The sequence below is a fragment of the Tachyglossus aculeatus genome, chromosome 1, assembly GCF_015852505.1.
Source record: "Tachyglossus aculeatus isolate mTacAcu1 chromosome 1, mTacAcu1.pri, whole genome shotgun sequence".
Lineage (NCBI taxonomy): Eukaryota > Metazoa > Chordata > Mammalia > Monotremata > Tachyglossidae > Tachyglossus > Tachyglossus aculeatus.
Window position 1 is genome coordinate 22,103,065 of NC_052066.1, and position 16,437 is coordinate 22,119,501.

The 16,437-nt window shown below is 49.1% G+C and overlaps 1 protein-coding gene across 21 annotated transcripts in view; it reads right to left on the minus strand.

Moving 5' to 3' along the window:
• The window catches only part of CLASP1 (cytoplasmic linker associated protein 1), a 442,952-nt gene extending 429,587 nt beyond the window's left edge, over positions 1-13,365 (minus strand). For all 21 annotated transcript variants that reach the window (XM_038747595.1, XM_038747592.1, XM_038747590.1 and 18 more), the window contains exon 1: positions 13,097-13,365. In XM_038747595.1, coding sequence (XP_038603523.1) covers positions 13,097-13,291 — 195 coding nt within the window. In that variant the 5' untranslated portion in view covers positions 13,292-13,365. The remainder of the gene's footprint in view (positions 1-13,096) is intronic.
• Positions 13,366-16,437: the final 3,072 nt, after the last annotated feature.

A 16,437-nucleotide genomic window follows, 5' to 3' on the forward strand; every position in this document is an offset into this window, starting at 1 on the left:
GGTAGGCGCTTACTATGTGCCAACCACTGTTCTAAGCGCCGGGGGAGATACAGCAAATACTAAAATATGAATTTGTGTCCATTATAAGCAACCACCTGGGAGTGAACGAAACACGGATTTTTAAGCCCCAACCCAAAGTTGCCTAAAACAAGCTTGGTGTTGGTACTTCTTTTACATAAAGCATTTAAAAATGTGAAATCAGAGCACGCGATTTGAGAGGGAGAACGAGAACATTTCCCCTCCTCCTCCTCATCATCATCATCAATCGTATTTATTGAGCGCTTACTGTGTGCAGAGCACTGTACTAAGCGCTTGGGAAGTACAAGTTGGCAACATATAGAGACGGTCCCTACCCACCAGTGGGCTCACAGTCTAAAAGGGGGAGACAGAGAACAAAACCAAACATACTAACAAAATAAAATAAATAGGATAGATATGTACAAGTAAAATAAATAAATAGACTCATTCATTCATTGTTGTATTTATTGAGCGCTTACTGTGTGCAGAGCACTGTACTAAGCGCTTGGGAAGTCCAAGTTGGCAACATATAGAGACGGTCCCTACCCAATGACGGGCTCACAGTCTAGAACGGGGAGACGGACAACAAAACATGTGGACAGGTGTCAGGTCGTCAGAATAAATAGAAATAAAGCTTAATGGACATCATTAACAAAATAAATAGAAAATATGTCCAAGTAAAATAGATATAAATAAATATGTACAAACATATATACATATATACAATAATAATGATGGCATTTATTAAGCGCTTACTATGTGCAAAGCACTGTTCTAAGCGCTGGGGAGGTTACGAGGTGATCGGGTTGTCCCACGGGGGGCTCACAGTCTTCATCCCCATTTTCCAGATGAGGTCACTGAGGCACAGAGAAGTTAAGTGACTTGCCCAAAGTCACCCAGCTGACAGTTGGCAGAGCCGGGATTTGAACCCATGACCTCTGACTCCAAAGCCCGGGCTCTTTCCTACTGAGCCACGCTGCTTCTCCTCCACCTCGCCCCAATGACTGCTCGCTCTTGCTTGAGAAGACTTCAGAAACGGAAATAGAAATCTTCAAAATCACTTTGAGAGAGCGAATTCAATCCGTCTTCCGAATCCCGAGCAGCCGGGCGCTGACCGAGCCAACGGGCCGGGAAAACTCACTCCCGGCCTCAAAGAGAAGCAGCGTGGCTCAGTGGAAAGAGCCCAGGCTTTGGAGTCAGAGGTCATGGGTTCGAATCCTGGCTCTGCCACATGTCTGCTGTGTGACCTTGGGCAAGTCACAACTTCTCTGAGCCTCAGCTACCTCATCTGGAAAATGGGGATTAAGACTGTGAGCCCCACATGGGACAAACCTGAACACTTTGTGTCCCCCCCCATCATCATCATCATCATCAATCGTATTTATTGAGCGCTTACTGTGTGCAGAGCACTGTACTAAGCGCTTGGGAAGTACAAATTGGCAGAACAGTGCTTTGCACATAGTAAGCGCTTAAATACCAACATTATTATTGTTTTATTATTATTATTATTATTATTGAGGTACTGCCTGGGCTTTCCAGTTTTATAAATGGCAAAAATGCTTTCAACCTTGAAAACCTGGGAGTCAACCAATGAGGAACAAATGACGGCGCGGGGGTGTCGAAAACCCATGTGCCCCTGGAGGGCTGGGCGACCTTGAGCATTCCACTTGCGGGGCCTCGGTTTCTTCACCTGTAAAATGGGGACAGGACGGATTGTGAGCACCAGTAGAGACTCTGTTTAATCTGATTTTTTTTTTGATGGCAATTTATTAAGCGCTTACTATGTGCAAAGCACCGTTCTAAGCGCTGGAGAGGTTACAAGGCGATCAGGTTGTCCCATGTGGGGCTCACACTCTTAATCCCCACTTTACAGATGAGGTAACTGAGGCTCAGAGAAGTTAAGTGACTTGCCCAAGGTCACACAGCAGACAGGTGGCGGAGCCGGGATTCGAACCCATGACCTCTGACTCCAGAGCCCGGGCTCTTTCCACAGGGGGTTCACAGTCTTAATCCCCATTTTACAGATGAGGGGACTGAGGCCCAGGGAAGTGAAGTGACTTGCCCAAAGTCACACAGCTGACAAGTGGGGAGGCGGGATTTGAACCCATGACCTCTGACTCCAAAGCTCGGGCTCTTTCCACTGAGCCACGCTGCTGTCCCGCTATGCGGGACAGGGACTGTGTCCAACCCAATATGCTTGCATCCACGCGAGCGCTTAGTACAGCGCCTGCTTCCACTGCTTCACTAGATTTCTTTGGAGGGAAGCAGCATGGCGTAGTGGATAGAGCAAGGGCCTGGGAATGAGAGGGTCATGGGTTCTAATCCGGACACCGCCACCTTTTTGCTGTTTGGCCTTAGTCACGTCACTTCGCTGGGCCTCAGTTACCTCATCTGTAAAATGGGAAATAAGACAGTGAGCCCTATAACAATAATAATGGCATTTATTGAGCACTTACTATGTGCAGAGCACTGTTCTAAGTGCTGGGGAGGTTACAAAGTGATCCGGTTGTCCCACGGGGGGCTCACAGTCTTAATCCCTATTTTACAGATGAGGGAACTGAGGCCTGGGGAAGTGAAATGACTCGCCCAAAGTCACACAGCTGACAAGTGGGGAGCCGGGATTTGAGCCCATGACCCCTGACTCCAAAGCCCGGGCTCTTTCCACTGAGCCACGCTGCCGTCAATCGATCAATCGTATTTACTGAGCGCCTACTGTGTGCAGAGCACTGTACTAAGCGCTTGGGAAGTACAAGTTGGCAACATATGTCCCGCTATGCGGGACAGGGACTGTGTCCAACCCGATTTGCTTGCATCCACCCCAGCGCTTAGTACAGCGCCTGCCACACAGTGAGCACTTAAACACCATAATTATTAATTATTATTATTAGTCAATCAATCAATCGTATTTATTGAGCGCTTACTGTGTGCAGAGCACTGTGCTAAGCGCTATTATTAATGCTCAGCCCACAGCCGGTGCTTAATAAATTCCAGTATGATCCACGAGGGCAGGGATCGAGTCCAATAACCGTGGCGTTCGTTAAGAGCTTCTTATGCGCCCAACACTGTACTGTTTGGGGTAGAAACACGATAATCCCACTGTGCACAGACCCAGGGGCTCACGGACGAAGAATTGGGGAGAACGGCGACTGAATTCCCATTTTAAGGATGAGAAAAATGAGGCCCAGAGAAGTGAAGTGATTCACCCAAGGCCACACAGCAGGCAAGCAGTGAGAACCTGTAGAAAGAGCCGGAGCCTGGGAGTTAGAGGACAGCGCTTAGAACAGTGCTTTGCACATAGTAAGCGCTTAATAAATGCCATTAAAAAAAAAAAAATCTGGCTCTGCCGCTTGTCTGCTGTGTGGCCTTGGGCAAGTCGCTTCACTTCTCTGGGCCTCGGTTCCCTCATCTGTACATCAGGGATTAAGACTACGAGACCCACGTGGGACAGGGGACCGTGTCCAACCCAATTATCTTGTATCTTCCCCAGTGTTTAATAACAATAATGATGATGATGAAGGCATTTGTTAAGCGCTTACTATGTGCGAAGCACTGTTCTAAGCGCTGGGGAGGATACAAGGTGATCAGGTTGCCCCACGGGGGGCTCACAGTCTTCCTCCCCATTTTACAGATGGGGGAACCGAGGCTCAGAGAAGTGAAGTGACTTGCCCACAGTCACACAGCTGACAATTGGCGGAGCCGGGATTTGAACCCACGACCTTGGACTCCAAAGCCCCGGGCTCTTTCCACTGAGCCACGCTGCTTCTCATTGTTTAGTACAGTGCCTGGCACATGGTAATCATTCATTCATTCAATCGTATTTACTGAGCGCTTACTGTGTGCAGAGCACTGGACTAAGCGCTTGACTTGCCCACAGTCACACAGCTGACAATTGGCGGAGCTGGGATTTGAACCCACGACCTCAGACTCCAAAGCCCCGGGCTCCTTCCACTGAGCCACACCGCTTCTCATTGTTTAGTACAGCGTCTGGCACATAGTAATCATTCATTCATTCAATCGTATTTACTGAGCGCTTACTGTGTGCAGAGCACTGTACTAAGCGCTTGGGAAGTGCAAGTCGGCAACATCTAGAGACGGTCCCTACCCTACAATGGGCTCACAGTCTAGAAGGGGGAGACAGACATCAAAACAAAATCATATACCATTAAAAAAAAAACCAAAAAAAAAAAAAACGTGGCAGAGGCAGGACTTGAACCCAGGTCCTCTGACACCCGGGCCTGGGTTCTTTCCATTAAACGACGGTCTACTAATTCAACCGGATTCCGCTAAGCGTTTAGTTCAGTGCTCTGCATTCATTCACTCCCTCAAACGTGTTTACTGGAGTGCACACTGCGTGCGGAGCACTGTACTAAACGCCTGGGAGAGTACAGTATTAACAATAAAATAATAACAATAATAATAATAATGGCATTTGTTAAGCGCTTACTATGTGCAAAGCACTGTTCTAAGCGCTGGGGGAGGATACAGGGTGATCAGGTTGTCCCACGTGGGGCTCCCAGTCTTCATGCTCATTTTACAGATGAGGTCACTGAGGCTCAGAGAAGTGAAGTGACTTGCCCAAGGTCACACAGCAGACGTGGGGCAGGGCCGGGATTCGAACCCATGACCTCTGACTCCAAAGCCCGGGCTCTTTCCATCGAGCCACGCTGCTTCTCTAAAACAGACACATTCCCCGCCCGCAAAGAGTTTCCAGTGTAGAGGGGGAGACAGACGCGATATAAAGACGGAAAAGACAGAGATGGACATAGGTGCTGTGGGGCTGGGAGGGGGAATTAATAATAATAATAATAATAATAATAATAATAATAATAATAATAATAATGATAATGATAGCATTACGTACTATGTGCAAAGCACTGTTCTAAGCGCTGGGGAGGATTCACTCCCTCAAACGTGTTCACTGGAGTGCATACTGCGTGCAGAGCACTGTACTAAATGCCTGGGAGAGTACAGTATTAATAATAAAATAATAATAATAATAATAATGGCATTTGTTAAGCGCTTACTATGTGCAAAGCACTGTTCTATGCGCTGGGGAAGTTACAAGGTGATCAGGTTGTCCCACGGGGGGGGGCTCCCAGTCTTCACCCCCATTTTCCAGATGAGGGAACTGAGGCCCCGAGAGAGTACAGTATTAATAATAAAATAATAATAATAATAACGGCATTTGTTAAGCGCTTACTATGTGCAAAGCACTGTTCTATGCGCTGGGGAAGTTACAAGGTGATCAGGTTGTCCCACGGGGGGGCTCCCAGTCTTCACCCCCATTTTCCAGATGAGGGAACCGAGGCCCCGAGAAGTGAAGTGACTGGCCCGAAGTCACACAGCTGACAGCTGGCGGAGCCGGGATTTGAACCTGGGACTTCTGACTCCAAAGCCCGGGCTCTTTCCACTGAGCCACGCTGGGAGCAAGTGAGGTGAGCCCGCCGTTGGGTAGGGACCGTCTCTAGATGTTGCCAACTTGGACTTCCCAAGCGCTTAGTACAGTGCTCTGCACACAGTAAGCGCTCAATAAATACGATTGAATGAATGAACGAATGAATAAAAACGATGGTATTTGTTGGTTTTGTTCTCTGTCTCCCCCTCCTAGACTGTGAGCCCGCTGTTGGGTAGGGACCGTCTCTAAATGTTGCCAACTTGGACTTCCCAAGCACTTAGTCCAGTGCTCTGCGCACAGTAAGCGCTCAATAAATACGATTGATTGATTGAAGGGATGGATGACGGGACCCGCGGGGGCGGCCGCGGCTGCTGCCCCTTCCTTCTGCCCCCGCCGCCGCAGCTCCCCACCCCCTGGGCCCCGGAAAGTCCAGCGGGTCACCATCTTTTCCCCGCACATCAATCAATCAATCAATCGTATTTATTGAGCGCTTACTATGTGCAGAGCACTGTACTAAGCGCTTGGGAAGTACAAATTGGCATCACATAGAGACAGTCCCTACCCAACAGTGGGCTCACAGTCTAAAAGGGGGAGATCCCCCGCACATCCAGTAGCAGGTGTCCGCCCCCGGCCCTCCACCCCCAACGCCACCCTCCCCGCCCGCCCGCCCGCCGCCGCCGTCCAGCTGCTCGCATCGCTCTGCAGCCAACGGGCGCTCAATAAATAGCACTGACCGGGCGGGCGTCCGCCCTCCCCAACCTGGAGGGCTTTTAGACTGTGAGCCCACTGTTGGGTAGGGACCGTCTCTAGATGTTGCCAACTTGTACTTCCCAAGCGCTTAGTACAGTGCTCTGCACACAGTAAGCGCTCAATAAATACGATTGATGACGATGATGACAGATTGACTCTGTGGGTTGAATGAAAGGGATCGTGGCTCAGTGGAAAGAGCCCGGGCTTAGGAGTTGTACTCTCCCAGGCGCTTAGTACAGTGCTCTGCACACAATAAGCACTCAATAAATATGACGATTGATTGATTGCCTGATTGATTCTAGCAAGAGCACACCTCATAGTTCCCTACCTTATCTCTCTGATTTCCTCCTTCCCTTCCCCACAGCACCTGTATATATGTATATATGTTTGTACATATGTATTACTCTATTTATTTATTTATTCATTTACTTGTACATATCTATTCTATTTATTTTGTTTTGTTAGTATGTTTGGTTTTGTTCTCTGTCTCCCCCTTTTAGACTGTGAGCCCACTGTTGGGAAGGGACTGTCTCTAGATGTTGCCAATTTGTACTTTCCAAGCGCTTAGTACAGTGCTCTGCACATAGTAAGCGCTCAATAAATACGATTGATGATTTCCTGATAAACAATTATCCCACCCACCTCGCTTCCTCAATTCCCTTCTAGACTGTGAGCCCACTGTTGGGTAGGGACCGTCTCTATCTGTTGCCAACTTGGACTTCCCAAGCGCTTAGTACAGTGCTCTGCACACAATAAGCACTCAATAAATATGACTCAATAAATAAACTCTCCCCCTCGTCCCCCTCTCCATCCCCCCATCTTACCTCCTTCCCTTCCCCACAGTACCTGTATATATGTATATATGTTTGTACATATTTATTACTCTATTTATTTATTTATCTTACTTGTACATATCTATTCTATTTATTTTGTTAGTATGTTTGGTTTTGTTCTCTGTCTCCCCCTTTTAGACTGTGAGCCCACTGTTGGGTAGGGACTGTCTCTATATGCTGCCAACTTGTACTTCCCAAGCGCTTAGTACAGTGCTCTGCACACAGGAAGCGCTCAATAAATATGATTGATTGATTGATTGATTGATGACAGACTGACTATGTGGGTTCAATGAAAGGGATCGTGGCTCAGTGGAAAGAGCCCGGGCTTAGGAGTTGTATTGTACTCTCCCAAGCGCTTAGTACAGAGCTCTGCACACAGTAAGCACTCAATAAATATGACTGATTGATTGCTTGATTGATTCTAGGGAGAGCACACCTCATAGTTCCCTACCTTATCTCTCTGATTTCCTGATACAATTATCCCACCCACCTCGCTTCCTCCATTCCCTTCTAGACCGTGAGCCCGCTGTTGGGTAGGGACCGTCTCTATATGTTGCCAACTTGGACTTCCCAAGCGCTTAGTACAGTGCTCTGCACACAGTAAGCGCTCAATAAATACGACTGAATGAATGAATGACTTCTTCCCTTTGCTGCTCCCCCGCCCTGCCCGCACTCCCAGCCCCACGGCACTTATGTATAATAATAATAACAATAATAATAATAATGGTATTTGTGACGCACTTACTATGTGCAATGCACTGTTCTAAGTGCTGAGGAGGCCAGAGAAGCAGGGTGGCTCAGTGGAAAGAGCCCGGGCTTCATCAGAGGTCAGGGATTCAAATACTGGCTCAGCCACTTGTCAGCTGTGTGACTTTGGGCAAGTCACTTCACTTCTCTGGGCCTCAGTTCCCTCATCTGGAAAATGGGGATGAAGACTGTGGGCCCCCCGTGGGACAACCTCATCACCTTGTAACTTCCCCAGCGCTTAGAACAGTGCTTTGCACATAGTAAGTGCTTAATAAATGCTATTATTATTATTATTATTATTATTATTATTATTATTATTATTATTATTATCAGGTTGTCCCATGGGGCGCTCCCAGTTTTAATCCCCATTTTACAGATGAGGTAACTAAGGCCCAGAGAAGTGAAGTGACTTGCCCAAAGTCACACAGCTGACAGTAGGCGGAGCCGGGATTTGAACCCCTGACCTCTGACTCCAAAGCCCGGGATCTTTCCACTGAGCCACGCTGCTTCTCAATAATAATAATAATGGCATTTATTAAGCGCTTACTATGTGCAAAGCACTGTTCTAAGCGCTGGGGAGGTTACAAGGTGATCAGGTTGTCCCACGGGGGGCTCACAGTCTTAATCTCTATTTTACAGATGAGGTATTTACTTTACTTGTACATATTTATTCTACTTATTTTATTTTGTTAATATGTTTTGTTTTGTTCTCTGTCTCCCCCTTCTAGACTGTGAGCCCGCTGTTGGGTAGGGACCGTCTCTACATGTTGCCAACTTGGACTTCCCAAGCGCTTAGTACAGTGCTCTGCACACAGTAAGCGCTCAATAAATACAATTGAATGAATGAATGAAAGGTAACTGAGGCGCAGAGAAGTGAAGTGCCTTGCCCAAAGTCACACAGCTGACAGTTGGTGGAGCCGGGATTTGAACCCATGACCTTTGACTCCAAAGCCCGGGCTCTTTCCACTGGGCCACGCTGCTTCTCCTTGTCTCAGCACATTAGCCAGCTTAGCCAGGAAAGGGAAGGAGATTTAAAAATTCAGAAGGGAAAGGGTTTTCTTTTAGAATTTATCACTAAAAATAACTTAAGGGCATGTGACAAAGAACCATTAGTTTAATTGACTCTGTTTATGATCCTTTGATGTATATCTGTCATTTGATTTATCTATATTTCCATCTGTCTTCTCTGCCCTACACTTTGAGCTCCTTATGGGCAGGGAATGTCACCGTTTACTGTTGTAATCAATCAATCAATCGTATTTATTGAGCGCTTACCGTGTGCAGAGCACTGTACTAAGCGCTTGGGAAGTCCAAGTTGGCAACATATAGAGACGGTCCCTACCCAACAGTGGGCTCACAGTCTAAAATGTTGTAAGTTGTAATGTACTTTCCCAAGCGCTTAGTACAGTGCTCTGCACTCAGTAAGCGTTTAATACAACTGAATGAATCCACTCCACGCAGAAGGAGCATGGCATAGCGGTCGGAGCCCGGGCCTGGGAATCGGAAGGTCATGGGTTCTAATCCCGGCTCCGTCGCTCGTCAGCTGTGTGACCTTGGGCAAGTCACTTTAACATCTCTGTGCCCCAGTTCCCTCATCTGTAAAATGGGGATGAAGACTGTGAGTCCCAGATGGGACAACTTGATTACCTTGTATCTTCCCCGGTGCCTAGAAGGGTGCTTGGCACATAGTAAGCGCTCAACAAATACCATTATTATTATTAAATACAATTACTTTATTTTGATTATTATTCGGTGACCAAAGAGTCTCTGGAAATATCTATTCCAGATATCTACTGTACATATCTATTCTATTTTGTACATATCTATTCTATTTATTTTATTTTGTTAGTATGTTCGGTTTTGGTCTCTGTCTCCCCCTTTTAGACTGTGAGCCCAATGTTGGGTAAGGACTGTCTCTATATGTTGCCAATTTGTACTTCCCAAGCGCTTAGTACAGTGCTCTGCACATAGTAAGCACGCAATAAATATGATTGATTGATTGATTGATTGGAAATCCTCCTCAGCCCCCATGCCTGGGCAGGATTGGAACCAGTGGCCTGGGGGGTGGGGGGGAGCCCCAGACTGAGCCCCCTCCTTCCTCTCCCCCTCCTCCCCCTCTCCATGCCCCCCGCCTTACCTCCTTCCCTTGTACATATCTATTCTATTTATTTTATTTTGTTAATATGTTTTGTTTTGTTGTCTGTCTCCCCCTTCTCGACTGTGAGCCCTCTGTTGGGTAGGGACCGTCTCTAGATGTTGCCAACTTGGACTTCCCAAGCGCTTAGTACAGTGCTCTGCACACAGTAAGCGCTCAATAAATGCGATTGATTGATTGATTCCCTTCCCCACAGCACCCGTATATATGTATATATGTTTGTACCTATTTATTACTCTATTTATTTATTTTACTTGCACATATTTATTCTACTTATTTTATTTTGTTAATATGTTTTGTTGTCTGTCTCCCCCTTCTAGACTATGAGCCCGTTGTTGGGTAGGGACCGGCTCTAGATGTTGCCGACTTGCACTTCCCAAGCGTTTAGTCCAGTGCTCTGCAAACAGTAAGCGCTCAATAAATACGATTGAATGAATGAATGAATCCCATTTCCAGCTCCACCTGCCATAGGGGAATCAATCAATCAATCAATCGTATTTATTGAGCGCTTACTGTGTGCAGAGCGCTTGGGAAGTACAAGTTGGCAACATATAGAGACAGTCCCTACCCAACAGTGGGCTCACAGTCTAGAAAAAATAATGATGGCATTTATTAAGCGCTTACTATGTGCAAAGCACTGTTCTAAGCGCTGGGGAGGTTATAAGTTGATCAGGTTGTCCCACGGGGGGCTCACAGTCTTCATCCCCATTTTACAGATGAGGTGACAGGCCCAGAGAAGTGAAGTGACTTGCCCGAAGTCACACGGCTGACAAGCGGCGGAGCCGGGATTTGAACCCATGACCTCTGACGCCCAAGCCCGGGCTCTTTCCACTGAGCCACGCTGCTTCTGAATCACCACCGGAGCCCATTCCTGAGCGTGTTCTTCTTCCGCCTTGATCTCCGGCTCCGCTCGCCCTCCCTCCGTGAGACCCGCCAGACGACACCGCGTTGTTCCCGGCCGACTCCGGAGAAGGGGCGGGCGATCCGATCCGATCCCTCCGGCCCCGGGAATCCACTTGCCGACGGGATTTACGGCGCGCGAACCACCGGAATGAGCACTCCGGGGGGCATGGGGCAAAAAAGTTAGCGGTCGCATTCTCTGCCCGGAGCGAGATTATGGTCTAGAGCGGGAGACGGTCAGCGTGGCTCAGTGGAAAGAGCCTGGGCTTTGGAGTCAGAGGTCACGGGTTCAAATCCCGGCTCTGCCAATTGTCAGCTGTGTGACCTTGGGCCAGTCACTTCACTTCCCTGGGCCTCAGTTCCCTCATCTGGAAAATGGGGATTTAAGACTGTGAGCCCCCCCCCACCCCGTGGGACAACCTGATCACTTTGTAACCTCCCCAGCGCTTAGAACAGTGCTTTGCACATAGTAAGCGCTTAATAAATGCCATTATTATTATTATTATTAATGGGAATAAATAAGCCATTTAGACTGTTCGTCTTCCAGATACGTGTAGGAGTGAGAAGCAGCGTGGCTCAGTGGAAAGAGCCCGGGCTTTGGAGTCAGAGGTCGTGGGTTCAAATCCCGGCTCCTCCAGCTGTCAGCTGTGTGACTCTGGGCAAGTCACTTCGCTTCTCTGTGCCTCAGTTACCTCATCTGGAAAATGGGGATTAAGACTGTGAGCCCCCCGTGGGACAACCTGATAATAATAATAATAATAATGATAGCATTTGTTAAGCGCTTACTATGTGCAAAGCACTGTTCTAAGCGCTGGAGGGGATACAAGATGATCAGGTTGTCCCACAGGGGGCTCACAGTCCATCCCCATTTTACAGATGAGGTAACTGAGGCTCGGAGAAGTGAAGTGACTTGCCCAAGGTCACGCAGCAGACGTGGCAGAGCTGGGACTCGAACCCATGACCTCTGACTCCAAAGCTCGGGCTCTTTCCACTGAGCCAAGTGATCACCTTGTAATAATAATGATGGCATTTATTAAGCGCTTACTATGTGCAAAGCACTGTTCTAGGAGCTGGGGAGGTTACAAGGTGATTTATTAAGCACTTACTATGTGCAAAGCACTGTTCTAGGAGCTGGGGAGGTTACAAGGTGATCAGGTTGTCCCACGGGGCGCTCACAGTCTTCAACCCCATTTTACAGATGACGTAACTGAGGCCCAGAGAATTCATTCACTCATTCATTCAATCGTATTTATTGAGCGCTTACTGTGTGCAGAGCACTGTACTAAGCACTTGGGAAGTACAAGGTGGCAACATCTAGAGACGGTCCCTGCCCAACAGCGGGTTCACAGTCTAGACGGGGGAGGCAGACAACAAAACAAAACATATTAACAAAATAAAATGAACAGAATAAATATGTACAAATAAAATAGAGTGATAAATCTGTACAAACATATATACAGGTTCTGTGGGGAGGGGAAGGAGGTAAGGCGGGGGGGAGGAGGGGGGAGAAGTGAAGTGACATGCCCAAAGTCACCCAGCTGACAACTGGCGGAGCCGAGATTTGAACCCATGACCTCTGACTCCAACGCCCGGGCTCTTTCCGCTGAGCCACGCTGCTTTTCTCTTGCAACCTCCCCAGCGCTTACAACAGTGCTTTGCACACAGTAAGCGCTTAGTAAATGCCATCATTATCATTACTGAGCGGGGCGGATATCCAATGTCCAAAGGTCACGGATCCAAGCGCGCAGAAGGGAGAGGGAGCCGAGGAAAAGAGGGCTTCATGGGGGAGGCGACCTTAATCCGGCTTTGAGGGTCGCCGGGGCGGGGGGAACGGCGGTCCGATGACAAAGACGATGCTGAGGGAGCGGGAAGGAGGAGCACGTGGGAAAGGGGACGACGGCGAGGCGGACGGGACGGGGAGCACGTGGGAAAGGGGACGACGGCGAGGCGGACGGGACGGGGAGCACGTGGGAAAGGGGACGACGGCGAGGCGGACGGGACGGGGAGCACGTGGGAAAGGGGACGACGGCGAGGCGGACGGGATGGGGAGCACGTGGGAAAGGGGACGACGGCGAGGCGGACGGGATGGGGAGCACGTGGGAAAGGGGAAGACGGCGAGGCGGACGGGACGGGGAGCACGTGGGAAAGGGGACGACGGCGAGGCGGACGGGACGGGGAGCACGTGGGAAAGGGGACGACGGCGAGGCGGACGGGATGGGGAGCACGTGGGAAAGGGGCGGAGGGGATGGGGGCACGGCACGGCGCTCCAGTCCCCCCGCGCCGCGGGCCGGGCCTCACCTTGTAGTTGCTGGAGTTGACCCAGGACGTGGCCAGTCCGTCCACCAGCTTATCCAGCAGGGTCTGGTCGTGCTCCAGTTCGGCCGACTTCTGCTTGTCGGAGAAATAGTCCATGAGGTCCTGGCCAACCTGCAGCCGCTTCCCCACGTCCCTCTGCAGCACCTGGGCCAGGCAGGCCTCCATGCGGGGCTCCATGGCGGACCCCCCCTCCGCCGGGCCTCGGGCGCGCCCCGTCCCCGGCCGGGGGGCCGACGGGCCCCGGGCTCGCCGCTCTCTCCCCCGGAGCCTCCCGACCTTCCAGAGACGCGATCCGGGGAATGGCGACAATGCACCATGTGTGTCCGCCCGGCAGCTGGCGGGATATTAAAAGGCCGATTTAAATAACCGGGAGGAGAGGCGGGACGGGGCGGCTCGCGGGGGGGGCTCTCCCGGCGGGGCTGGGGGGCTTCATCGCTCAGCGCTCCGCTCTGAAAAACCAACAGAAAGCCCCCAGCGGGGAGGCACGCGTTAGGCACGGCATTCAAGATGAGGATGGCATTCATTAAGCGCTTACTACGTGCAAAGCCCTGTTCTAAGCGCTGGGGACGTTACCAGGCGATCAGGTTGTCCCACGTGGGGCTCACAGTCTTCACCCCCATTTTGCAGATGAGGGGACTGAGGCACAAAGAAGTTAAGTGACTTGCCCAAAATCACACCACTGACAGTTGGCGGGGCTGGGAGTCATTCATTCATTCAATCGTATTTATGGAGCGCTTGCTGTGTGCGGAGCACTGCACTAATCAACCAATCGATTGTATTTATTGAGCGCTTACTGTGTGCAGAGCACTGTACCAAGCGCTTGGGAAGTCCAAGTCGGCAGCATCTAGAGATGGTCCCTACCCAACAGCGGGCTCACAGTCTAGAAGGGGGAGACAGACGACAAAACAAAACATATTCACAAAATAGAATAAATATGTACAAATAGAGTAATAAATACATCATCATCATCATCAATCATATTTATTGAGCGCTTACTGTGTGCAGAGCACTGGACTAAGCGCTTGGGAAGTCCAAGTCGGCAACATATAGAGACAATCCCTACCCAACAGTGGGCTCACAGTCTAAAAGGGGGAGACAGAGGACAAAACCAAACATACTAACAAAATAAAATAAATAGAATAGATATGTACAAGTAAAATAAATAAATAGAGTAATAAATATGTACAAACATCTATACGTATATACAGGTGCTGTGGGGAAGGGAAGGAGGTAAGGCGGGGGGGATGGAGAGGGGGACGAGGGGGAGAGGAAGGAGGGGGCTCAGTCTGGGAAGGCCTCCTGGAGGAGGTGAGCGCTTGGGAAGTCCAAGTTGGCAACATCTAGAGACGGTCCCTACCCAACAGCGGGCTCACAGTCTAGAAGGGGGAGACAGACAACAAAACAAAACATATTCACAAAATAAAACAGAATAAATATGTACAAATAAAATAGAGTAATAAATCCACACAAACATCTATACATATATACAGGTGCTGTGGGGAGGGGAAGGAGGGAAGGAGGGGGGGGAGGGGGGGGAGGGGGAGAGGAAGGAGGGGGTCAGTCTGGGAAGGCCTATTAATAATTATTAATATTATTACGGGTTCGAATCCCGGCTCCGCCAACTGTCAGCTGTGTGACTTTGGGCAAGTCACTTCTCTTCTCTAAGCCTCAGTGACCTCATCGACACTTCTAGACTGTGAGCCCGCTGTTGGGTCGGGACCGTCTCTATATGTTGCCAACTTGTACTTCCCAAGCACTTAGTACAGTGCTCTGCACACAGTAAGCGCTCAATAAATACAATTGATGATGATGATGATGATAATGACACCCTGGGAGATGGGGTTCATTCATTCATTCATTCAATCGTATTTATAGGAGGCCTTCCCAGACTGAGCCCCCTCCTTCCTCTCCCCTGCCTTACCTCCTTCCCCTCCCCACAGCACCTGTATATATGTATATATGTTTGTACGGATTTATTACTCTATTTACTTATTTATTCTACTTGTACATATTTATTCTATTTGGTTTATATATTTTGTTTTGTTGTCTGTCTCCCCCTTGTAGACTGTGAGCCCGCTGTTGGGTAGGGACCATCTCTATATGTTGCCAACTTGTACTTCCCAAGCACTTAGTACAGTGCTCTGCACACAGTAGGCACCCAATACATACGACTGAATGAATGAATTACTCTATTTATTTATTTTACTTGGACATGTTTATTCTATTTATTTTATTTTGTTAATATGGTTTTTTTTGTTGTCCGTCTCCCCCTTCTAGACTGTGAGCCCGCTGTTGGGTAGGGACCGTCTCTAGATGCTACCGACTTGAACTTCCCAAGCGCTTAGTACAGTGCTCTGCACACAGTAAGCGCTCCATAAATACGGTTGAATGAATGAATGAATGAATAAGGTTTTGAAGTGGAGGAGATGAAGAGAAGCAGTGTGGCCTACTGGCTAGAGCCCAAACCTGGGAGTCAGAAGGACCTGGGTTCGACTTCCGCCCCCGCCACTTGTCTGCTGTGTGACCATGGGCAAGCCACTTCACTTCTCTGGGCCTCGGTGCCCTTATCTGTAAAATGGGGATTAGGACTGCGACCCCCTGCGGGACAGGGACCACGTCCGACCCGATAGGCTGGGGACGGGGATGGGGCGGGCGGGAGGCACTCATTATTACTCTATTTATTTTATTTGTACATATTTATTCTATTTATTTTATTTTGTGAATAGGTTTGGTTTTGTTGTCTGTCTCCCCCTTCTAGACTGTGAGCCCGCTGTTGGGTAGGGACCGTCTCTCTATGTTGCCAATTTGTACTTCCCAAGCGCTTAGTCCAGTGCTCTGCACACAGTAAGCGCTCAATAAATACGATTGAATTGAATTGAATTGGTGACCTACCACAGTGCCTGGCACATAGTAAGCACTTTACAAATACCATCAACGATGCCCACCATTCCCCCAGGGTGCAGGCTGGATGGATGGGGACACGGGGAGCCCTTTTTCCTTCCAGATTCGAGTCACCTTGGGTTACAAGCCTGCCAGCAGGCACACCACTTTCGTTCATTCATTCGTTCCATCGTATTTATTGAGCGCTTACTGTGTGCAGAGCACTGGACTAAGCGCTTGGGAAGTACAAGTCGGCAGCATCTAGCGACGGTCCCTACCTAACGACGGGCTCACAGTCTAGAAGGGGGAGACAGACAATAAAACAAAATCAATCAATCATATTTATTGAGCGCTTACTGTGTGCGGAGCACTGTACTAAGCGCTTGGGAAGTACACGTCGGCAACATATAGAGACGGTCCCTACCCAACGACGGGCTCACTGT